The following is a 23,697-nucleotide window of genomic DNA, read 5'->3' on the forward strand; positions in this document are numbered from 1 at the left end:
TTTTCCAGTTTGAACTGTGGGCGGGGACCCTGAGAACGGAAGGGCGGGTTCCCACGACTGGAAGGAGCGCGCGTCCGGGCGGAAACTCGCGCCGCCGCAGCCGCAGCGTTCCGGCCCCCGGCGTGTTTGGGGAGCTGGGCGGAGGCAGCAGCAGCAACAGCAACAACAGCGATGAGGGCGGCGGCCTTGGGTCTGGTGGACTGTCACTGCCACCTCTCTGACCCCGACTTTGACCGCGTACGTGAGAGTGAGTTGGGAATCGGGGGCGGGGAGAACTGGGAGGCCTCCATCCTTTCCCCCACAGTGGCTTCTCTCTCTTCTCTTAGAAGGGAACCCAGAATCCTCTTCTAGCCCTGGTCTGTGGCCTTTTGGGACCGAGTCGATTCCCGGTTTAACCTGATCAGACCGGCGTCTCTTTGGGATCCTGATTAACAGTGATGCATCCCACCTCTGTAAGGCGTGTGTCTGCCGCTTCCAGGACCTGTAACCCCCAGCTATTGATCCCGCCTAGCTGAGGCCCCCCCCTTCCCACACACCATGCGCCTGCAGACGCAAACACATATACTGTGGCACAGCGTTTCACTCACTACTTTGAAAACTAAAGACTGAGGAGAAGCCGAGGGTGACTTGGAATGTTGGCTTGTGCTATTAGGAAAAAGGTGGTAAAGGGAAAGAAGACCAAGGTTTGCGGAGGGGGTGGGGACGCAAAGGGACGGAATAGTTTGTGGGGAGAAAGTAAAGACTTGTATTTGGGGCTGTTGGGGAGTCTGAACCCATCCAAGTGGAGGTGTCCCTAGGTATAGTTATTTTTAAATGTGTATCGTGGGTTCAGGGGAGAGTTGCAAACTGGTGGTAAAAAGTGGAAACTCTGCATAATGACATCTGAAACTGTGACAACAGGAGAAACCAATGACAGCAGGAGTGGAGACGGGAGGTAGAGGGTCCTGCAGTGAGCCAGGAGGGACGGCCAGCTGAGGGTGGAAAGGAGCCACCGGTGAGAGGGGGTGTTGTAGAAGCTGGAAGTGGAAAACGTTTTTCCAGAAGGGAGGAAATAAGCTCTTGAAGGGTCTCAGGCACTGGTGAGAGGTGGAGGACAGACATTTATATCTGACAACAGAGGTGGGCCGGTGCAGACCCTCCGCTTCTGGTCACCCTGTCTCCTGCTGTCCTTGTCATCCGCTGTTCAGCCTCACCATATATGTTGACAAAGTGAAGAACAGCTGCATAGTCATACAAAAATAATGATGCTGATTTCTGCTTGTTTTAGGATCTGGATGATGTGTTAGAGGAAGCCAAGAAGGTAAGTCTTTCGAATTGCCCTTTCCCCTGTAATTTCAAGGTAAAAGAGTTTGAAATTTAGAAATAAGCTGTGGGTTTTGTTTTATGGTTCGGTACTGAGCAGCATTCATGAAGGGTTTACCGTGGGCGAGGCACTGAGTTAAGCCCTTTCTGAAATTTAATGTTGCACAACAACCTTCTGAGGAAGTTACTGTTTTATAGCCTACCACTCCCCACAGATGAGGGAACTACAGCCCAGAGATCAGTAAGACACATGCTGTGAGGTGATAGGGACCAGTGAGCCTAAATCCAAAATATGTTCTCACAGCCATCATACTTACAAAATTAGAGAACCCATCAGTCCATCTGTCAGTTCTAAAATTCACACTGTTATGAAGATCATGAGTGTAGTATAAAAGCTTCCTGAAACATGTCGATGTGTCTGGACAAATATGTTTAAGAAGCGGCTATGGACTTCACTCTGTCATGTTATGGTCTTCCCAGAGGGTAGTAGAGCCAGAAATGGTTGCCATTACATTCTTACATATAGCTAGCTGTCACCATGACAGCTTCGTTAGGAGGTGGACATTGGAGTTACACAGGCCTAATGACCTTAAGCAAGTTAGTTGACTCCATTAAAAACTTTATCTCCTGATGTGCACAGTGGATTATAACAATGGCCACCTCACAGATTTGTGTCGAATAAATGAGGTAGCCAGTACTGAATACAGGGCCTGATAATACAGTTAGTACACATTGGTAGCCGTTATGATCATAATGGTGGAACATGCATGAGCAAAGATAACTAAAGATGCACAGAAAACTTTCAAGTTTTACTTAATTTATGTTACGTATGCATATTATCTGGGATTCCATTCTTTTTCTTTCAGGTCAATGTTATGGCTCTTGTGGCAGTTGCTGAACATTCAGGAGAATTTGAAAAGATTATGCAACTTTCAGAAAGGTGTTACTGCTAATTAAGATTTTAAGGAATTGATAGGGTGGGCATTTGGCTCAGTGGTTAAGATGCTGTTTGGGGTGCCTGTATACCATAATGGAGGATCTGGGGTCAAGTCCCAACTGCACTTGGAATTCCAGCTTCCTATTAATGTATTCCCTGGGAAGCAATGGCCGATGGTTCTTGTCACTGACGTGGGAAACCCAAATTGAGTTCTGGGCTCCTGGCTTCAGCCTGGCCCAGGTGCAGTTGTTGCAGACATTTTAGGATTGAACTAAAAGATGGAAAAAATCAATCTTTTTCTCCCTCTTTGTCTCTCTCTACCTTTCAAGTAAATGATAATTAAGCCACATTTAAATTTGGCAGAGTTACTAATTAGGAGATGGTTATATGTCAGATTTTTTATGTATTAAAAGAGGATAAAGTGTCACCATAACTCTAAGAAGAGATTCTTTTCTGCTTGCTCTTTAGAGTAACATTGTAGTCTACTAGTTTATTATTCCTGCTTTCTTAATTTTCCATCTTTTTAGGTATAATGGATTTGTCCTGCCATGCTTGGGTGTTCACCCAGTTCAGGAACTATCATCGGGAGAACAAAGAAGTGTCACGTTGAAGGTAACAGTCATATCAAACATGAACTACAGAAGATGAAAATGCCTGTTGTGATTCAGTAGACCTGTTTTAGTTTATGTTCTTTTTTTAAAGATTGATTAATTTTTATTTGAAAAGCAGATTTTACTGAGAGAGAAAGAGAGGTAGAGAGAGGGGCAGGAACCCAAGCCCTTGGACCATCCTTCACTGCCCTCCCAAGTACAGCTAGCAGGAAGCTGAGTGGAAAATGGAGCAACCTTGACTCAAACTGGTTTTCCAATATGGGATGCTGGTGTCACAAGTTGCTGAACAAACTGTGGCGGTGCCAGCCTCGGGAGCCAAAGGTTTATGTATTACCAGGAAAATGTTTACAGTTTGATGTGGGGGGAAATCATCAGGATTTCAAAGAGTTTATTCATTGTGTGTCAGAGCATGTAAAAATCTATTCAAATAGGAAAATATTAAAGAGAAAAATACAGAAATGAAAGTAATTCTCATTAGCTGGTAGAATTGTGTGTGACCTTTTTTCTCTACGATCTTGCCGTATGGTCATATTGCTTTGGCATACCATATGATAAAATATCCAGAGAAAAAAAAGATATAAATTCTTAGGTGCCTTGATATAAGGGAACAGGTGAGTTCAGGTAAGTCGCACATTCTTTGGAAAATGCTCTCAAATCTGTTCAATCCTATTGCTTGTAGTCTAATCATGGGGCTTCGCAGACCCACAGCGGACCTGTATCTCACACTTTGTCCCAAAGCAGCACCTCGAGGCTATGGGTTCCTGAGTGCTGTGTTACATTTGGGGTTGATAACCCCATTTCATAAAAGCAATGACTCCCTATATCTATGAATAAATTAAGACAGGGGACGAGTTTTTTCAATAATAATGTAGCTCTATATTATAACTAGGACAGCTCTAATTATTTCAAACAAAATTGTTTTTCTATATTCTCAGCAGTATATAAGTCAATGTTGATTGTGCTTCGTCAAGTCCACGAGGGTACTTTCTGAAAGCCTTAATTTTCTCTCACTCGAATCTCTGTCTCTTCGGGTGTAATCACCAAAGCTCCTCCTGTTTCTGCATCATCTGTTTATACTCTCTTTTCTTAATTCCCTCTTATTCTGGTTGTCTTCAGTTAGCAGGACTTTGCAATCCACATATTGTGAAACAAATCTGCAAAGCAGTTCACAAGTATATAAGAGCAATTTCTGTATGTTTATCTTTCCTCTGCTGTAGGAGGGAACCAAAACAGGGCAAATTCTTTGAAATACAAAAGTTAATATCCTTAAAACAAACATTTCACAGCCACTCCAGAACCTAACAAGCAAGTATCTCTGCGATATGTGTTGTTATATTATTAAACCTTTGGGACAAACAGGATTATAAAGACCAATTAATGAAACGTGTGTAAAGGAATTCATGTACCAGTATTACCATACCTAACAGGAGAGCACAATTTCAAAAACTCACATACAAGCATGACCACCAGGTGGCTCACTTCTCTCTGTCTCAGATATTCCAGGAAATCTTAAATTACTTGGTCTTTCTCAACTATTCCTGGAAATCCATGACAGACACTCTGACTGGAAATACCTCCTAAATAGGAGGCAGTGTTTAAGTGACAATCTATTGAAAGTTACGTTTTTGTAGCCTAAGTGGAGTGTAGAATATATTTCTACTCAGATTTACAGGTAGAAGTACTCACCTTTATAGAAGGATTATCATTTTTAGTTCTTTGACCAATTAAATGAAGTAAATGTATGTAAAGCAATAGCATAGCATAATCGCCTGCATACACTATGTGCTCATGAAATGCCAGTTTCCTTCTCTTTCCATTTTAACAGATTTTCTTTCTCCCAGGATTTGGAGGTTGCTTTGCCTATTATTGAACATTATAAGGATCGGTTATTGGCAATCGGAGAGGTAAATACTAATTTCAAACAACCTCTAATATAAATCCCCGTGATTTATACTAGAACACGTTTCCTAGCTTTGTACTGAGGATTATTACTGACTTGGATAATTATCTTCACCTTCAGCTGTGTAATAATCTGTTGACCCTTTTGATAAGCAGGAATGAAACCATGGGAATATACACTAATACTCGTAAATATGCCATGTTTTTTTCTTTAGCTTAATATGGGGTCATTGCTCTGGTTAGTGAAAATAGAATCTGTGATTCTTCACAAGTAATTCAGAATATTTTTAAATGGACTAGAGTTTGTAATTAAAAACACTTTGCTAAAGTGTTTTGATCACTTAGTAATAAATTCCATTTCTAATTAAAGAAAAAAGGCAAGACCAGCGCATAACTCCAATATGTAGGCCATAGAATATATGCCAAGTGCTGTCAAGAAAAGCAGTCATCTGTGACTGGTAATGTCTCAGCTAGGCAGCTGTTTGTAGCCATTGACCACAGGAAATGTGGCTGTTCCAAAGCGAAATGTGCTAGAAATATACAGCACACCAAGTTTTAAAACATACATGTATGTATATACCCATAGTATTCCTATATGAAAAACAACTCAATTTCTTATATCACATTTTGAAATAACATATTGAGGTAAAAAAATATATAGTAAAATGAATTCCCCATGTTGCTTGTTAATATTTTTACTATGAGTCCTACAAAACAAAAAGTTGCAGATGTGGTTCACAGTACTCCTGTTATATTTCTACTGGAGAGCACGATGCATAGTATGTCTTATGGGATTCATTAAATCGTAAATATGTAATTCTCTTTAATTTCTTGTTATAGGTTGGATTAGATTTCACCCCCAGATTTGCTGGTACTGACGAACAGAAGGAAGAGCAAAGACAAGTCCTCATCCAACAAATCCAATTAGCCAAAAGACTAAATTTGCCTTTGTAGGTTAATTACCTTTCTATGGTAATAGTTGTGGACAAATCAGATTCCTCCTAAAGTGGAGCTCTGCATTTTTTTTTCTCAAAACTACCTTAGTAGAATAAAAATAATACTGTTAGTTTGAAATCATTAAAAGGAATTATGTTGTTGTTCAACAGAAATGTTCACTCTCGCTCAGCTGGAAGACCTACCATCAGCCTCTTACGTGAGCAAGGTACTTGGTTCCTGGAGGGCAGTATACTGTTAGTCACCTTTGACAGTTCAGGTCCATGTTTTCACAGAGTGAGCCGTGTTTTAATTTGATTTCTGAGTGCGGAAAATGGGTTAAGAGTGGAAGGACAAGTCAACTGAGGAGATTTTGCAAGCCGGACTGTTGTCAGCAAGATTTTCAGTCTGATTGTGTCGTCCCAAGATAGAACAGATGGAAACTTGAATTAAATCATTTATACTCCTTAACTTAAAAATTAGCAGCTCCAATTTCTTAAAGTCACATCAATTAAAGAAGTGGGAAAAGCAAAGAAGGGCAGCCATACAACAATTGTATTGGGTCACTTTTGTGCAGGTGCTCTGAGTGTCACCGTCAAACATGTAAAGCTTTGTCATCTTAACTACATGTGCCTGAGTAAAAATGTGGCACTCTTGAGCTTTGCAAAGTACTCTCAGCAGAATATACTTTGAGACCATCCACACAGAAAGAAAACTGACAAAAGTTTGACAAGTAGTACATATATGTTTATATGCCTTTAGGTGTGTGTGCATCTACATACAATATACAGAAACAAATGTTGGTTAGTTGGAACCTACTAGATTGATTTCATAACTCACATATGGTCATAGCCTACTCAATAATGGTCACACCTACCATTTTAAAACACATCGCCCCCCCTCTGCACTCCTCATTATCAGATTGTCATACAAGTTGTGTTTCAATTTTGTTTAATACTTTTATTTTGAAGATTAAGAATTTACAACACACATTTATCCATCCTTTAAAAATCATAGGACCTCATTTTTATATTGTTGTGACCAACATTTACTTCACATTTTCAGGTCTTTGTTGTTCAACTTGATTAATGAGATATCCTCTTGTTAAGGAAATAAAGTGGAATTCTGATTTATCTTTGATTTGGGGAAGGTGCTGAGAAGGTCCTACTGCATGCATTTGATGGTCGGCCGTCTGTAGCCATGGAAGGAGTGAGAGCTGGGTATTTTTTCTCCATACCCCCTTCTATCATAAGAAGTGGACAGGTAAATGATTTCATTAAAACTCGTCTAAAGCTTGGTGAAGCACTGTCCTGACTTTGAGCTTGTACTGCCATATGTGCCTTTCTGGTCGGTCCTCTGTCTCCACCACTAGTCTGCAGCAACTACAACAAATATGATCTCGGTCTATAAGTTTTGCCTTTTCTAGATGTCCAATGAGTGAAATCATGCATGGTTCTTTCATGGCTGGTTTCCTTTACTGAATGCTTTTGCTTTATCCATGTTGCTGCATACTTGAGTAGTCCTTTCATTTGGGCTGCTGAGTGATACACATAGATGTGCTGTAATTATCCATTTACCAGGAAATGGAGAGGTGAGATGTACTGGTTCTGGGGCTATTATGAGTACAGCTGCTGCAGGCATTCACATGCAGGTCTTTGTTAATTCATGTGGTAGTGCTGAGCCATCAGATGGGTGTATTTGCCTTCATGGGAAACCGTCTAACTGCCCTCTGGAGTGTCTAAACCAGTTCAATTTCTACCAGCAGTGTGCCAAAGTGTTTGTTCTGCACGCTCATTGGAACTTAGGAGTTGTCTTTCTTTTGAAGCTATGCTAATATCGTGTAAACATTCATCATGGAGGGTTTCATTTGTATTTCCTCTGTGATCAATGATGTTAATCATCTCAATCATCTTTTCACAGATTTGTTTACCATCCATTCATCCCATCTTTCCTCTTTTCTGCAGTTCCTTCAGATATTTTGCCTCCTTTTAAATTCAATGTTCATGTTATTGAGTTAGCCAGGAGATAACACACACACACACACGCTGGATATAGTCCTTTATCTTCTCTGTGTTTTCCAAAATCTTCTCCCAATTTTATTAGTATCTTTTTTTAAAAGATACTAATTTTGATGGGTTTTGGTTTATCAGTATTTTTCTTTTAGTGTTTGTGCTTTTAGTAACCTAAGAAATCTGTCTAACCTATGATCATAATTTTTTCCCCTCTGTTTCCTTCTAGAACATTTTGTTTATGAGGTAAGGGATCAGTTAAGACTTATTTTTATACCCTGTATCAATTATGATACAATTTTTTGAAAAGGCCCATTGTATGTCATTGGAATTACTCTTGTACTTTTTTTGAAAATAAATTGGCTGTTTGTGTAGGTCTATTTCCAGGTTTGGGGTTTTTGTTTTTTTGTTTTGTTTTTCTTTTGTTGGCTGTTCCATTGATCTGTAGTCTGGCATGGTTATAAGTTTTGAAACTGGGTAATAAAAGTCCTGCAATTAGTTCTTTGTTTCCAAATCATTCTATCTATTCTAAGTCCTTTGCTTTTCGTTATAAATGCTAGAATGAACTTCATGATTTTTACATAAAAGCCAACTGTGATTTTCATTAGGACTGCATTGACTCTAGATAAATACGAAAATGGGCATAAATACAGGGATGGGAAACATCATTTGGTCTGGCCTTGTGCACGGGTAGGAATGAAAATCCAATTCATCTTAAGCACACTAATTTATAAGTTGAATATCTGCTATGGCCTGTGAATGATGTTAAGTATATCCAAATGGTTTTGGCAGAGAAAGCTTCCCTCACCCATGATTTGCATCATTCATTTCTGTCATCAATGTTTTCCAATTTTCAACTTATATTATTTGTATTTAATTTTATTTCTCCCTAAGTATTTCATCTTTCATGCTATTATGAATGTAGTGTTTTTTTGAATTTCAGTTATCTATTATTTATTGCTTTTATACAGAAATGAAATTGCTTTTATTTGTTAAACATATATATAGTGATCTTGATAAAAACATGTATTAATCCTAATAATTTTATAGCTTAGGATTTTTTTTAGATAGACAATTATACAAAAACAGGGTATTTTACTTTTTCATTCTTTTTTTCTTTTTTTTTTCTTTTTTCTTGCCTTATTGAGTTGGAAAGTCACGAGTACAATGTTGTGTCAAAGTGGTTAAAGTAGACATTTTTGCGTTTTTTGCCCCCCCATTTTGGGTGGAAATCAATCATTATCTTGCCATTATTCATAATTTTAGCTCTAGAAAACTCCCATTTCTAGTTTGCACAAAATTGGTTGACAGATTTTGCAAAATATTCCTTTCCACATCTACTGAGATGATCCTATGTGTTTTCTTTGTTTTTATTGTGAATTGCATGGACTGATTTTCCTTTGTAATTTATTTGAGAGGCAAAGAGAGAGGCTGAGAGTTTCCATCTGGTGGTTCCTTCCCAAAACTTGCCTACCAAGCTGAGGCTGGGCTGGGGCTGGGGCTCGAGCCAGGAGCCAGGATGGCATTCCAGGGCTCCCACGGAATGGTAGGATCCTGTAAGTTGAGTCTTTGCTGCCTCTGAAATTCTGAAGTAGCAGGAACTGGGGTCAAAGGCAAAAAGCAGGACTTGAACCCAGACACTCCAAGGTGGGACACCGGCATCTTAGCTTCCAGGTTAAACACAAGCTCTGGTCACTGAGGCCACTTGGGGAATGAATCAGTGAATGGAAATTCTCTTTTTTCTTCTCTCCTTGTCTCTTTCTCTGTCACTCTTTAAAATAAATAAATAGTTTCAAAATATATTCATTCAGATAAAATAAGAACACCTTGCTGTTTGAGTGAACCTCCACCCTCTGGTACACTCCCCAAGTGGCTGCAATAGCCAGAGCTGAGCAGATCCAAAGCCAAGAGCCAGGAGATTCTTCCATGGCTCCCATGTGAGTGCAGGGTCCCAAGGCATTAAGCTATCTTCTACTGCTTTCTTAGGCCACAGGCAAGGATTTGGATGGGAAGCGGAGCAGCCAGGACACCAACTGGTACTCATATGGGTTCCCGGCAGGTGCAAGGCGAGGACTTTAGCCACTAGGCTACTGCACTGGGCCCATGAATACAGAGTAGTTCACAGTGAGAATGCAGCATGATTTACCTCAGCACTGCCACATAGGTACACTTGTCAGTTATCTCCAATAAATGAAATTTTAATATGAATTAGCTCATTTTCTTCAGGGACATTTTCATCAGTTTAACCTTCATCTCTCCGAATTAAAATATAGATGTGCATAAGAACTCTAGACTTGTAACCCTAAGCCCTGAAGGATTAAACACTGGAATGAAGCACTGGGTGTGGTGACAGTGGAGGGGACCCAGAAATCTCTGCCTTGGGTCTTCCAGGCACGGGATTTTAAGGCTCTGAAAGTTTTTGCTGGGCACACTTAATTTTTACGATGGTTACTTGGTCCTCTGAATATTTTGGGTGATTTTTGACAATGAGTGTTTTATATTTTAATGTAACTTTTACTAATGGTATAATGAAAACATGGTAGGCATCCAGGTAACATTTATAAATGTAAATATTAAGGAATAAATTTTAGAGTCTTACAGAATAAGACATTAACATATAGGCTTAATACTCCTCATTCCTGTTTTAAACTTCCTTTCTCTTTTTTTCTAAGAAGCAGAAACTTGTAAAACAGTTGCCTTTAACGTCTATATGCTTAGAAACAGATTCACCTGCACTAGGACCAGAAAAACAGGTAAATGACTTTCTTATTTCAATATTATTTACATTGTAGCTTTCATGTGTGCTGCTGTCAGTTTAGCCTTGTTTTTCTTGCCTCTGTAAGTAAAATTAAATCTTACTATAATATTGGGTTATGGGTTTACATTAATTTTATTTCAAGTCTTTTCTAAATATTCCTGTTGTGTATCACAGAATATTATTGATATGAAACATGTCCTAACTGACGTAATAATGAGAGACTAGTATACAGGAAAAAGTACCGGGTCTGAAGACATAGATTCAGACTTCTAACTGTGCTCTGCCCTGGCTAAGAAAAATATGTTTTTTTTTTTTTTAAGAGTTAGAAAAGTCTTAAACTAGAACTATTTACTATCCAAAAGTTCCTGCTGTAGTAGTAGCCAAGAGCAGAAATCTGAAGTTAGATTGCTTAGGTTTAAGCTCAACCAAACTACACAGAAGCTGGGCAGTATGGCTTCTTCACTACAAAAATGGGATGCTAATAATAGTACCTATCTCATGGACTTGTTTTGAGGATTAAAGGAGAAATTCTGTAAAACACTTAAAGCCTCCATACAAAAGATTAGTAAATAAATGTAAATTTTTATTTCCTTCCAGGCTTTTTAATATTTATGTATGTACATAAATAGATATTTCAAAAAATAAATTTAGCCTGAACACATTATTTTGTAACTTGCTTTTAAATGTCTATTTAATATTTGTAACTTGTTTTTATGTGATGAGCCTCTGTAGATATTAATAAGTAAGCTTTTCTTTATTGGATTTAATAACACACAGTCCAAGTGTGAGAATATACCATAAATTTAACTTGATTGGTCATTTAGATTATATTATAAGCAATAGGATAAACTTCCTTGAACATAAATCTTTGACATTTTGTTTCATTAGATTAGATTACCTATCACTGATAGTTCTTAAAATTTACCTTAACAATAATCTTATATTTGTGAGCAGTCTCATCTTGAATAGATTGTTACCAAGAACAATAATTTCTTTCACCAAATCTTGGTGCTAATGGTGTCCACATCCCTGTTTTGAGACTCGAAATTATTTTTTTTGTGGGGGAGTTGGTAAAAATGGGAGCAAATTCTAATGTCTCTAGCCACAAGGGACCACTTCCACTGAGAAGTGAGCAGTGAAAACTCAAAACTTTGAAAACATTTGGGGAAATTGGCTTTCTGTTAATTGGCAAAAGTTCCAGTGGGTCTCTGTTTTTGTTGGGATGTATTATGTTGTATGTACACATTTATGATCCAGAGTCTACTGAGATTAAGGTTCAGAAAAGATGACGGGTAAAATATTGATTTTGTTGTTCCTTTATCTCAATAAAAGCCCACTGGAACTCCAAAAAAAGAAAAAAAGAAGAAGGAAAAAATATTGTCAACTACACTATGACATGCCACTGATTGCAAGTAAATTTCAGATATTCTAGAAGGGGGGAGGGAGGTATGCATCTTAAAATCAGTGAGTTAGGGACCAACATTTGTGGTTGCAGTGGTGTTAAGCCACTACTTGTGATGCCAGCATGCCATCATCGAGTGCCAGCTGTTCCCACCTTCTGAGTCAGCTCCTCCGTGATGTTCCTAGGACGGCATTAGAAGCTGGCCCAAGGACCTGGATCACAGCCACCCGCGTGGGCAACCCACGTGGAGTTTTGGGCTCCTGGCTTCAGCCTAGCCAGCCATCTCTTTTTTCTCTGCCTGTCACTTTTCCTTTCTAGTAAATAAAATCTGTTTGTTTGTTTTTTTTAATCAGTGAACTAGCAGGACATAATCTGTCTAGTCTTTCTGACTTGGAATCCAGCTGTCGGTTGGCTGGTGAAATAAAAGGGGACCTTAACAAGCACTCACTTATGCAACAAACTGAAGGATAGTTAGCTCATCAATAATCCATCAATACATCATCCGATGTTCATTATTTGGACTATTTGCAGTGTCCACTCTTAACTTCATATAATAGGAGTCTGGGACCTCAAGTGTTAATAGTCTGATGTTCTTTTTAAAAGTAATACAGACTTAAAACAGTCGATTTGCTCACCATAGCTTCCCCTCAGCTCTGATCTTCCAGTTAAAAAAAAAAAAGCTCATCAGCTATTTTCTGCCAACTCATTTTCTTCTGTTTTATCCAGTTTCTGATGATCTGTTTATCTGTTTCCCTTGAGTATCACGATTAATTAGTACTGCTCCATTCTGTTTCAGGTGCGAAATGAGCCCCGCAACGTTTCCATTTCCGCAGAATACATTGCCCAGGTGAAAGGGATCCCCGTGGAGGAAGTTGTAGAAGCGACAACAAAGAATGCATTGAAGCTGTTTCCCAGGCTTCAGCACTTGCTGAGGAAATAGTTGTGAAATCATTCATTGCAAAACCAAACCAACTGTGCAGCATCTGACAAAAACGTTCTGATTAAGAATCTGGGTGGAAGAAGCCATTTCATAGGAATTTTGAAGATTATTAGGGAAATAAAGTTGGCTTGAGTCAAACTTTGGGTTCTGATTCTGGTCCCGTGCTATTCTTCAACTAGCCAACTCCTGGCAGGTGACTGGGAAAACGCTGTGGCTTCTCTGAGCTGAAACCAGAGGCTACGGGAAAGGTGGCTCCCCAGGACGAGGCATACTCATGGCTGTGATAGCATGGAGTAGGGCACAGTTGGATTGTTCACAGCCTGTTTTTGTCCCATGGGATCTAACCAGTGAGGGAGGACATCTAATTCCTTATACTTTCAGAAATCTTTTGGGGTTGGGCAATTAAATATATATATTAAAAAGTCTTATCTGTAGCCACCTGATGTCACTCTCTTAAGTATGTTCTTATTAAAATCTAAGTCAGAGCTCTCAGAGTTAAGTCCACACAGTGAAACAAGTGTAACTTCTGTAGCTTTAGTCTTCAGCCAGATGAATGCAGCTGGTCAACAGATTCCACTTCTGGGACAGAGTGGAAGTGACTAGATTTGTTGTCACTTCAGGTAGGGTCAGAGTCCGAAATACTCATTGTCTTTGTGATTTCTGGGTTTAGCAACTGAGGCTGCTGTAGGGAGCAGAGCAGAGGACAGAGTAGAAGTTAACAGTTAAGGGCATGAGGAGAGACTTCCAAAAGGCAGTGGATTGAAGTTCAATCTTGCCCAAGCTGAAGTTAGGTGAAGGAGTACTGGAGAAGCACGCAAGCCCACAGAATCACAGGAAGTTCCACGAAGCGAGAGGCAAGTGGGCGAGCATGTGGGCTAGGGCTGTAGAACGATGAGGTTAAAGCAGGTTGCTCCCCGGGTGCCATAGAACCAGAGCTCACTTACTGTGTGATCGTCTCCTGTGACCCATGGTGGATGGAGCCTAAGAAATGACACTACAATTGATCATTTTTGTTTGGGCTGTGAAGCATATGGGGGTAATCCCCCATAGGTGCCTGCACACTGGGAGACCGAGGCACTGACACCATTCATTCCAGGCTACCTCCTTGGCAGACAGACGTGATCTCAGGCTGGACCCTGCCCTGAGCAGCTCAGCTTACGCTCCAGAGTAATTAAGATAATGCATCCCCACCCCCCAACCTCCAACCAAGGTTGTTTTCTCAAGCTTAGGGTTCACTGGTGGTGAGCAAACCTGTGTGCCCTGAGGCTACTGGGACAGCTCCCATGGCTGGGGGACTGTGGAAGTGATGTAGAGGAGCAGTGGGGAGGGCAAGGAGAACCAGCCTGCACCTTAACCTGAGTGTGAGGCTAGTTCTGCTGCCTGTGCCCAGCCAAGAACCACGTGTCTCCTGTCTTCCGTAAGTGCCCGTGAAACTGGCAGGCTATCCCGTCACAGTTCTAAGCACCAGGTATTTATTTGCCCTTGGGAAGGGAACAACTTGTTTGAGTCTGGCTATTTTTTTTTTTAACATATCTTTCTAGTTGGTGAGTCCTACCCACACTGCGACCTTGTGCAGCCCTAGCTGAGGGAGGGTTTTAAGCAGCTCACTTAGCGCCTCCCTGCCAATACTGAAATCCATTGCTTGCTTGCTTTTCAAAGGTCATCCACCCACTGATTCATTTCCCAAATAGCCTCAGTGGCTGGAGTTGGTCCAGTCTGAAGCCAAGAGCCAGGAGCATGTGGGTGGCAGGGGCCCAAAGTCTTGAGCCATCTTCTGCTTTCCCAGAGCATAAGCAGAGGATTAGATTGAAAGTGGAGCAGCTGATACTAGAACCAGTGCCCATATGAATGGTGGCACTGCAAGGTAGAGGATTAGCCAGTTGAGCCACCACACAGCCCCCAATCCATTGACTTCTATGAATCTGAGCTTTCCATGGATGCAAACAGCGACCAAAGAAAAGGTGAATATTTTATTGATATAAACACAAATGCTAAGAAACATCTGCTTTTAAAAAAAGAAATAGGTTATTAACTACAGAAAAGAAATACAAGCTGAGTTAAAAAGTAAGACAGTCATCCAGAAAGTAATGAAGAGAGAATTGCTATAGTTCTAGCACAATTCACTTTGAGGATGGCAATTAAAAAGTCTATGTAGGCACCTTATGTCACTCTCTGAAGTATGTTTTTATTCAAATGCCCCGGCCCGCGGGGTCTTCAACGGAGACCTGGGGAGAGAACCGACGATGGGGGTGGGCAGGAGACACAAAGAATGGGAACAAGACAGGAGGTCTGATCAAGCTCCGAAAACTTTATTTTCTCGGGCAGTATTTAAGCAGCAGGTAAAGGCTGGGAGGGAAGTTTTACAGCAGGATGTGGGCCAGATAGGGCAGAGGTCACCATGACAACCGTTATCTTGGGTGAACAATTGCAGGTGAAAGGAAACTAGGTGAAGGATAACTGAATCTTGCATTCCAAGACCATTACAAAGTGAGGAAATAACAAAATGGAGCCACTCCTGCTGTTCGGCAGTTCTCTGGTCCCCGGCATTCAAATAATCTAAATCAGAGCTCTCAGAGTAAGTCCAAATAATGAAATAAGTGTAACTTCTGTAGCTTTAGTTTTCAGCCAGATGAATACAGCTGGTCAATAGATTCCACTGATTAACAGAAACTAACATAACCCAGTACTTAAACATTTCAAATTAGGAAAGACAAGATCATTGGCAAGTAGAGTTTCATATCTTCAATAACTCAAATCTATGTGACCTCATAGGATGTTGATGAGCTAGCGAATAATTTTATTTAGCTTCTTTTCTAATTAATATTTTAAAATAATTTAGATAGACACTGGAGAAAAGCCAAAGAAAATGTAATTCTGTGCATCTCTGGAAATGCAGTTTATCCAAATATGGCATTATCTGAAAAAGAAGAAGGAAAAAAGCACTTGTTGTATAGCTGACATTTCAAAGTTTTCAGAATAACCTGGAATGGCTGAGAGGATGAACCCTTGGGTACAGAAACTAAAGTCCGGCAACACTAAATGACTCAATGTGAGACTAAGCAATGGTTGAAGCGGGACTTGAACCTGAGTCTGCAGTTTGCAAGACCGTCTACTGTCTTCTTTCAGTCCAAACATTGCCAAATGGAACACTGAAGAGAAGAGAGAGTTTGGAAATCTCTGGCTGAAAACTCCCATGATATTCAAATTACTCCCCCCACTCCAATCTCACTATGGATAGAAGCAACAAGGAACCTCCAGAACTCCTGGTGTTCTTAGCAGGATCCCCGTCCACTGGATCACCACCAGGTTAGACCATCGAGACACATCTCATTCTGTCGCTTACAGATTTTCACTGGCTGCCTGCTGGGGTCCCTCACACCCAGAGACCAATCCCCAGGCATCTGTGCATCCCGTGCCCAGCACTTCCCATTCCCCCACCCTACTGCTCTGGGCTTCTCCAAGCCACTTGTTCATTTAGCACTTCCTAATATATGTAACTGTTTTTAAACTGTGTGGATCTACCCACAATATGCTTTTTGGTGAAGGGATTTTATTCATAACTATATTAATATGATTAAAGAATAGAGTCTGACATAGAGCAGGCACTAATAAACATTTGTTGAATGAATAAAGAGCAAAAAACTATCGCACCCTCTCGCACAGGAAAAAGGTGCTTTCTTATTTTTGTTAAATACTTCCAGCAAAATATACATTGTCATTATCCTCTTCTAGTTATAAAGATTACAGCAACCAATTATGATTGCACTGGATACTTTAGGTTTCTGAGTCATCATCTAAGGGCCTGGTTATTTGTCTTAAAAGGAATGAGGTTAAGGGGCCCAGAGTGGTAGCCTAGTGGCTAAAGTCCTTGTCTTGCATGCGGTAGGATCTCATATGAGTGCCAGTTTGTATCCCTGATGCTCCACTTCCCATCCACCTCCCTGCTTGTGACCTGGGAAAGCAATCGAGGACGGCCCATAGCCTTGGGACCCTGCACCTGCAAAGGAGACCCAGAAGTTCCTAGCTCCTGGCTTCACATCAGCTCAGCTTTGGCCATTGTGGCCACTTGGGGAGTGAAACAGGAGATGGAAGATCTTCTTTCTGTCTCTTTTTCTCTCTGTAGATCTGACTTTCCAACAGAAATAAAATAGATCTAAATAAATAAACAATGGTAAGATCTTCCACTACTTCCAAAGGAATAAATTCTGTACCTTGATAGTTATTCAGTCAACAAACATTTCCTGAGTACCCAATCTGTGGCACACACTGTCTGAGAGACTAAGGATAAAGCAGTCAACAGCAGACAGCATATCTGTTCTGAAGAAGCTTAGCACTCATTATGGAGCAATAACCATTATGGAGAGAAGGAAAGCTGGGGGAAAGGTGAGAGTGCTAACAGCGCTGCTTCAATAGGATGGCTTCGTGTGCTGACTTTGAGCAAACACCTCAAGGGTACTCAGATCTCTTACGTGCTCTCAGACGAGAACGATGGGTGGGGTAGTGTGCGGTTGAGGGAATTTTGTTTTCGCAAGAGCAAATTTAGGGTAACCTCCAGTAGAGGTGAGTGATACATGCACAAAACTGGAATTCAGAAGAGTTCTGAGATCAGAGCCGGACACAGAAACGTAGGAGCCAAGCAGATGGAGCCGCTAAGGCCGTGGCAGGTTAAGTCCCATCTGAGTACTGCCCAGGTTAACATGAGTCCAGACGGTACAAGACTAAGGGCTCACCAGACTAACAGATTCACTCAACCTTAGAGCCAGCGTATGTCCCATCTCCTCGTTTTACAAAGGAATTTCCTCTCCTGGTACCTGCCAGCTGCCCGCAGTGAACTCACCCGTGCTCAGTCACACAGCAGGCCTCAATTCTGGTTTGAGATGAGGCTAATTCTCTTTAGGGGCGAGTTGGCCACTGGGCTAATTTTAAGTGAATATCTCCAATACAGATTTGTTTTTCAATAATAAGATCAAAATGTTTACCTGCATCCATTTCTCAAATATGGAACAGAAGGGTATTATTGTTAAACTTCTGAAACCTTAACAGAAAAAAGGAGGCACTCAAAAAAATGCTGACTATCCTTTATGACCATATTCTTTCTGTTTATGTGTAGGAGGACATTGTGACCCTAGAAGGTCAGCAAGCACAGGATTACAGTTGATTGGATAATATTTGCATGAGAACAACCCAATGGCTACCTTTTGTATACTTGATTGGAGATCATTTGTGTAAGAACAGTTGATTGGACAGTATGTGTGTGAGAACACTTGGTGGGATATACAAAACAAAAGGAGTTCCAATCAAGAGTATGGAAACAGTTGATGGGTCTTGTTGATAAACTCAATACTTGGTCCACGCGTGTTATTATCGACCTCGTGCACCAAGTCCATGGCTGCGGGACAGCGACACTTATGGAAATAAGATAATATATTCAAAAATATCTCTTTTTACCTTCAGACAGATTGCCTCTCAATTGCACTGGGACAATACTGAGGCACCTCTTTCAACTGCAGCCAAGTCCTTCTAAATTGACTTACAACCCCCTCCTGTTAACCTAGCAACTTACGTTTGGGGGGGAAGTGTTTCTTCTGCTTGTGAACTAGCTGACTCGGGCTGATCCAGGAGTCCCTGCCGCTGTCCGGAGCAGGGTCCTTAACCTTGGCATCTCTCAAGGACTGGTAGGCGTGACTGAAGTGCCTCTTCTGAACTCTCAGTAAGCTGACCTGATTGCTTCTTTCCACCAAGCAGTTGGAATCACGCTTTCGGTTTATTTCCTCCAAACGAAGCTGTTTGTTCGCTTTAAGTTTTTCAATTATTTCACTGGCTCTGTTTATAGATGCCATTTTTCTAACATAGCAGTTGTTAAGTATTTCTTGTTTTCCTGCTCCCCAAACAGTGAAAAAATATTATGAGCTGCCAGTGCACCTGCAAAGCCAAGGGATTCACAGTGAAGTTTGTTAAGTTTCACCTTCTTAGACAACCCATGCTTCACCCCAATTTTCATTTAGGTTTTCTTCAGGCAAAAAGGGATAATACAAAAGGATATAGTAAGAGAATATATTTTGGTTTTGCAAATCAAGTCTTGCTTTTTGCGACACTCATTGTTTCTTCTGATTATAAAAACAGCATATATTAATTGAAGAAAATTAAGAAAGTACAGAAAAACATAAGGCTGAAAAGTTAAAACCACTCTTGATCCAGAGATAATAATGTTAGCATTCTGGGTGTTATTTTCCAAAAAGTATCCAAAAGAGTTTCATTATGAAAGATACAAAAATGTCATTAAATTGGTTGCAATGGAACATAAGTTTTAAATAATTTAAAATGTTCATTTTTGGGAACAATTTGCCTGTTACAGTTGTAAATTTCAATTTTCAGACACTGAAGAACTTTAAAAAAATCGCTGTTAAATTTACAAAGGAAACTTAAAATATTGAAAGGACTGGTATTAACTATGTAATGGACCAATTAAAAGTCTTCAATTTGAGTTAACTTTAATTTCAGAAAAAACAAAAGTGATAATTCACACTTTACAAAAAAATTAACTTATACGTAGAATAATGCAAATTCATACATTGAAAGAAAATTCTCTAGTTTTAGAAAATTTGAATTCATCTGATATTCAAATAGTTATAAATGGTCCTTTCTACATAAAGACATAAAAGTCAGTCTCACATTAACATTTAACACTTGTGTAAATGATCAGAACCTTTACTTAATTTCCGTTGGTAGACTAGATGAGTCAAACCTCCTCGTGGAAGGTGCTAAAAATGCTGTGGGGAAGGAGTTACAAGCTTGGCAGTAGTGAACCCACCAAGAGAGTAGGGGAAAGGCCCCAAGGCTGTGCGTAGGGCCAAGATCCTGCTCTCCCTGGTCGGTAGTTGGGTAGACTGGGGCGCAGGATCAAAAGTGAGTTTATTTCTGTTCATTCTGGCCTTGAGAAGGTGACCATTTGAGTTCAACTGGTGATATCTTCTTTAGACATCTTACCACACAGACTTCATAGCATAGCTATGGTTTTGAATTATAGTGTCCTTTGTCGTATGACTAAACTGGCAAAACTGCTTCTCTAATTCTTTGGGATTAGGAAATGTCTTTAGGGCAGAGTAGGCTTTGTGGAATGGTTCCTCTGAGAGTCTAAAAGTCCCGAGCCCTGTCTCTGCTCCTGATCCAGTTTCTTTCTGCAACAGATTATGGCCTGGGTTCCTACCACCCAGATGGGAGACTGGGATGGAATTCTTGGCTCCCGTCTTTGACCCGATTCATCCCTGGCTGTTGAAGCAACTCAGCAAATGGAAGATCTCTGTTTGTCTCCCTCTGTGTCATTCTGCCTTTAGAATAAAAATAAAAAGTAAATAAATAAACAAACAACCTTAAGGGAATCGAAGAAGGAAAGCATCCTCAAGGAAGCTCTAGCTTTAGTTTCCTCTCTGGTTCTTGCTTTTTGCTGTTTTGGGCCTGGGGGTGCTGAGGGAAATTCCTTTATGAAAAGTTATAGGTACACAGCCAGAATTACGGCATGCAGATGAAGCTGCTGCCTGAAACACTGGCATCTCATGTGAGTGTGAGTTTCAGTGTCGGACACTCCACTTCTGATCTGGCTTTCTGCTAATGTCACTAGGAAAGCAGTGGAAAATGACCCAAGTGCTTGAGGCCCTGCCATCTACGTGGGAAAACTGGACCAAGTTCAACTGGCCCAGCCCTACCCACCCTCGTGGCCACTGGAGGAATGAACCAGTGCATGGAAGCTCTCTCTATATCTCTCCCCACTGCACTTTTTCTGTAACTCTACCCTCCCAATAAACAAAAATAAAATCCTTAAAACAATTAAAAATAAAAAAAGGTATACATACTAGCTGAACCCAGTATGGGGTTCAGCCCACATTCACAAGCCGAATGCTAGGAGAAATCTCAAGCTGACAAACAGGGGTGCTACTAGGAAATTTCAAGGTCAGAATTGGGATGAAGAAATGCCACATCCATGTTCCTGACAGAGGCAACTCAGGTCAAATAAGTTTAAAATTAGTGTAAAGTTCAACAACAGAGAGACTTTCAGTAAACTGGCCAGAAGAAAGAAGGCTAGGCTGTAGCACCCACCAGTGAGAGCCAGAATGGGTTTGAGCCAGTGGCATCAGGCTGCAGTACCCACTGGTGAGTGCCAGGACTGGGGCCATGTCAGGCTCTACCATAACACCTGCCAGCACACACAAAATCTGGGCCTGGAAGAGAAATTTGGGGAACTCCCCTGCTAGGTGCAGCTCCTGCTGGTGAGCACAAAAGCTGGGTCTAGGGGAAGACCAGGCCAGACTGGGCTGCAGCACCTATCAGCATATATGTGGGCTGGGTCTTGGGGCAGGTTGGACTGGGCCAGTCCATAGCACACAATGGCATGAGCGAGAGCCAGGATGGGGTGCAGGGCAGGCCAGGTTTCGGCTGCAGCACTCACCAGTTAACATGAGGGCTGGGGGTGGGTCAGATTAGGCTAGGCTGCTGCAATGGGGGCATGCAGGAATGAGCAAGGCTGCAGCACCTGTTAGCAAATGCCGAGATCGGGCAGACCATCTCTGGCTATTCACAGCACCTGCCAGCACCTGCTGGCATGCACAAGAATCAGGGGTGAGAGAAGGCCTGGTGGGGAACTTTGGGGACTCCCTTGCTGGGCTGCAGCTTTCACAGGTGAGCGTGAGAGCTTAAATTGGTGGTGGGCCAGGCTAGGCCACAGCACCCACTGAAAGTGGCAGGACTGGATAGAGTCATGTCAGACTGAACTGCAGTACACTCCAGCAGGCAAAAGATCTGGGACTGGCAGCAAGCATGGTAGGGAAACTGGACATTCTACTGCTGGGCTGTATTACTCGCTGGTGAGCATGAAAGCCAGGGCTGGGGTTGGGCCAGGCTGGTTAAGGTAGCAGCATCCATTGGCATACATGTGGGTCATGTCTTGGGTTGGGTGGGGCTGAGCTAAACTGCACCACCTATTGGCATGCCTGAGAGCCAGATGGGATGCAGGATAGGCCGCAGCACATGTCAGCACACACAAAAACCAGGGCAGGGGCATGCCTAGTGAGGGTTATTGGGGGGTTGCCCGACTAGGCTACAGCACCACTGGCATGTGGCAGGCTGAGCTGGGCTAGGCCACAGTACCAATCAATTTGCAAGAGCAATGGGTTTGCAGGCAGAACTGACCAGACAATTGCATATGCTAGTATGTACATTAGCTGGTGCAGATGACAAACTGAACATGACCCTGCACTGGGGGAGTGCAGCTAAGTCAAGTGTGAGGTTACCCCAGGTGAGGTTTCTTGGGGGGACTCCCCAATGAGACTGGTGAACCCAAACCCCGGGCACAGGAGGAAACTACAATATGTATGATCTGACCTTGGAGTGCATGTGTCAGAACTGGCCCGCCTAAGTTGTTGTCTGTGCCCGGATGCGCATGGGGAACATGACAGCCAGTTCATTGAGGCCAGCAGAAAATGTAGAGTGCCTCATCAGAGGATGGAAAGCAGATCAGGTGGACTTGGTCAACCAATAAACCTTGGAAAGATTTTTTGAATCCTGGTATGATGACAATGATGTCTCGGAACTATCCAACTCACTCAGATAACACCCTTAGAACACTCTTCCCCACACTGGGGTCTCTAAGGTGTCATCCAATGACCGTCCTTCCAACCCCAGGTGCCGATATAGTTTTAGAGCAAGGAGTGGTCCCCTTCCCCTCCTCACCTGTGGACACAGGCGGGGAAAAATTAAAACATTTGCCTCATTCACCTTCCTCCATGCCTTACTCTCCCCAACGAAATCAGAGACCCACATGGGTGTGCATCCCTCTCAACTACGTAAACAATATTAAAAATAAATAAATAAATAAATAAATGGAAGTACTGGACCCCTTGCCAAAAAAAAAAAAAAAAGTAGAGCAGAGCATTAAATCAAGTGTGAGCCCTTTCTGAGCAAGAGGCCTGATGAGATCATACAAGTTGCACACCTATAAAACCAGTCCCTTGTATCACAGGGGAATAGAAGAACTTCCACTGCCAGTCCACCCAAGTTCTGTTTTCTCTTCAATGGTGATAAGCAATGTGTGTAATCTATGACTTTGTAAAGGGCTGTGGAAATATGAACTATGTGGAGCATGATTTGTGATTCCATACCTGCAAATCTGTCTGTTTGCTAAGATGTTACCCCATAGTTTCCTCTGTGACTTTCTCCCTGTCATTTGAATATACACCCAGAGCCGTGAGGCTCAAGTCTGCTGCTCAGCACACTCCCAACTGAGATCCAGCAGCGCTACTCTTGTTTCAGCCCTCACTGCTGTCAGCACTGGGCTTTTTGCAAACTATTCTTTGTCACATTTCTTCATTTTGTGTTGCTGTGGTTAAATTTCACTGCTTTATATGGCCACCAAGTATACTGCTGACGTGCTGTCACGGATTCCTGAGCATCAGAAGGCTATGGTGTGCCTTGCAGAAAAATAGATGTGTTGGATAAGCTTTGAGTTACACTGTTGTTGGCCAAGAAGCCAACATTAGCGCAACATGAGTTTGTCTACTCAACTATTGATGAATGGATCAATAATACATGTTAAGCTGTCTTAAAAACAAGAAACATAAGTTGTACAGTGACGTGTTGTTCACTAAAATGTTGTGACCTGAAGCCTGTGGGAACCGAACTCTTATTTTTCATTGGAGTGATAGTGTAGTATTTGATCATTCAGTGTGTTTGCAGCAGTTTTATAGAATATATTTACCACAACACCAAGAATCAGCTATGACGTGACTATTTCTTATAGGTATATTATAAATTACCTTCACACACAGTGACCCAAAGCTTCTCTGCAGTTCACTGGTGTGGATCAGTTTACTGGGATGTTACCCTGGTGATGGAATGTTCTGATCTCTGTTATTTC

At 41.5% G+C, this 23,697-nt stretch overlaps 2 protein-coding genes across 6 annotated transcripts; one reads left to right on the forward strand and one right to left on the reverse strand.

Annotated features, from left to right (window-relative positions):
* Window positions 1-91: 91 nt before the first annotated feature.
* TATDN3 (TatD DNase domain containing 3) lies at window positions 92-13,234 on the forward strand. 5 transcript variants are annotated; one of them, XM_040985648.1, is made up of 10 exons: window positions 102-237; window positions 1,268-1,300; window positions 2,169-2,242; window positions 2,767-2,851; window positions 4,692-4,754; window positions 5,590-5,699; window positions 5,856-5,911; window positions 6,833-6,949; window positions 10,347-10,444; window positions 12,648-13,234. In XM_040985648.1, exons 1-10 carry the CDS (start codon window positions 172-174, stop codon window positions 12,789-12,791), a joined length of 846 nt encoding a protein of 281 aa, XP_040841582.1. In that variant the 5' UTR covers window positions 102-171; the 3' UTR covers window positions 12,792-13,234. The 5 variants fall into 5 exon arrangements, with proteins under 5 accessions (XP_040841585.1, XP_040841582.1, XP_040841584.1 ...); XM_040985650.1 differs by having other exon boundaries at window positions 103-237; window positions 6,833-6,945; window positions 10,367-10,444; XM_040985649.1 differs by having other exon boundaries at window positions 104-237; window positions 6,833-6,945; window positions 10,364-10,444.
* A 2,331-nt stretch (window positions 13,235-15,565) lies between these two features.
* Window positions 15,566-23,697, reverse strand: SPATA45 (spermatogenesis associated 45). Its single transcript, XM_040985301.1, has 3 exons — window positions 23,597-23,697; window positions 18,355-18,713; window positions 15,566-15,708 (listed from the first exon to the last, which is right to left on the reverse strand). The coding sequence occupies exons 2-3, from the start codon at window positions 18,629-18,631 to the stop codon at window positions 15,689-15,691; spliced, it is 297 nt and encodes a 98-aa protein (XP_040841235.1). The 5' UTR covers window positions 18,632-18,713; window positions 23,597-23,697; the 3' UTR covers window positions 15,566-15,688.

The sequence above is a fragment of the Ochotona curzoniae genome, unplaced genomic scaffold (assembly GCF_017591425.1).
Source record: "Ochotona curzoniae isolate NIBS_2020 unplaced genomic scaffold, NIBS_Ocur_1.0 contig_430, whole genome shotgun sequence".
NCBI classification, from domain to species: domain Eukaryota; kingdom Metazoa; phylum Chordata; class Mammalia; order Lagomorpha; family Ochotonidae; genus Ochotona; species Ochotona curzoniae.

Excerpts from the sequence above, each read along its gene's own strand:
- TATDN3 (XM_040985648.1), top strand. The coding sequence starts at position 172 with ATGAGGGCGGCGGCCTTGGGTCTGGTGGACTGTCACTGCCACCTCTCT. Across the intron at positions 2,243-2,766 it reads ATTATGCAACTTTCAGAAAG|GTATAATGGATTTGTCCTGC; the intron begins GTGTTACTGCTA and ends CCATCTTTTTAG. Across the intron at positions 6,950-10,346 it reads CATAAGAAGTGGACAGGTAA|TTCTCTTTTTTTCTAAGAAG; the intron begins ATGATTTCATTA and ends TTTAAACTTCCT.
- SPATA45 (XM_040985301.1), bottom strand. The coding sequence starts at position 18,631 with ATGGCATCTATAAACAGAGCCAGTGAAATAATTGAAAAACTTAAAGCG. Across the intron at positions 15,709-18,354 it reads GAAACACTTCCCCCCCAAAC|ATAATGCCATATTTGGATAA; the intron begins GTAAGTTGCTAG and ends CTTCTTTTTCAG.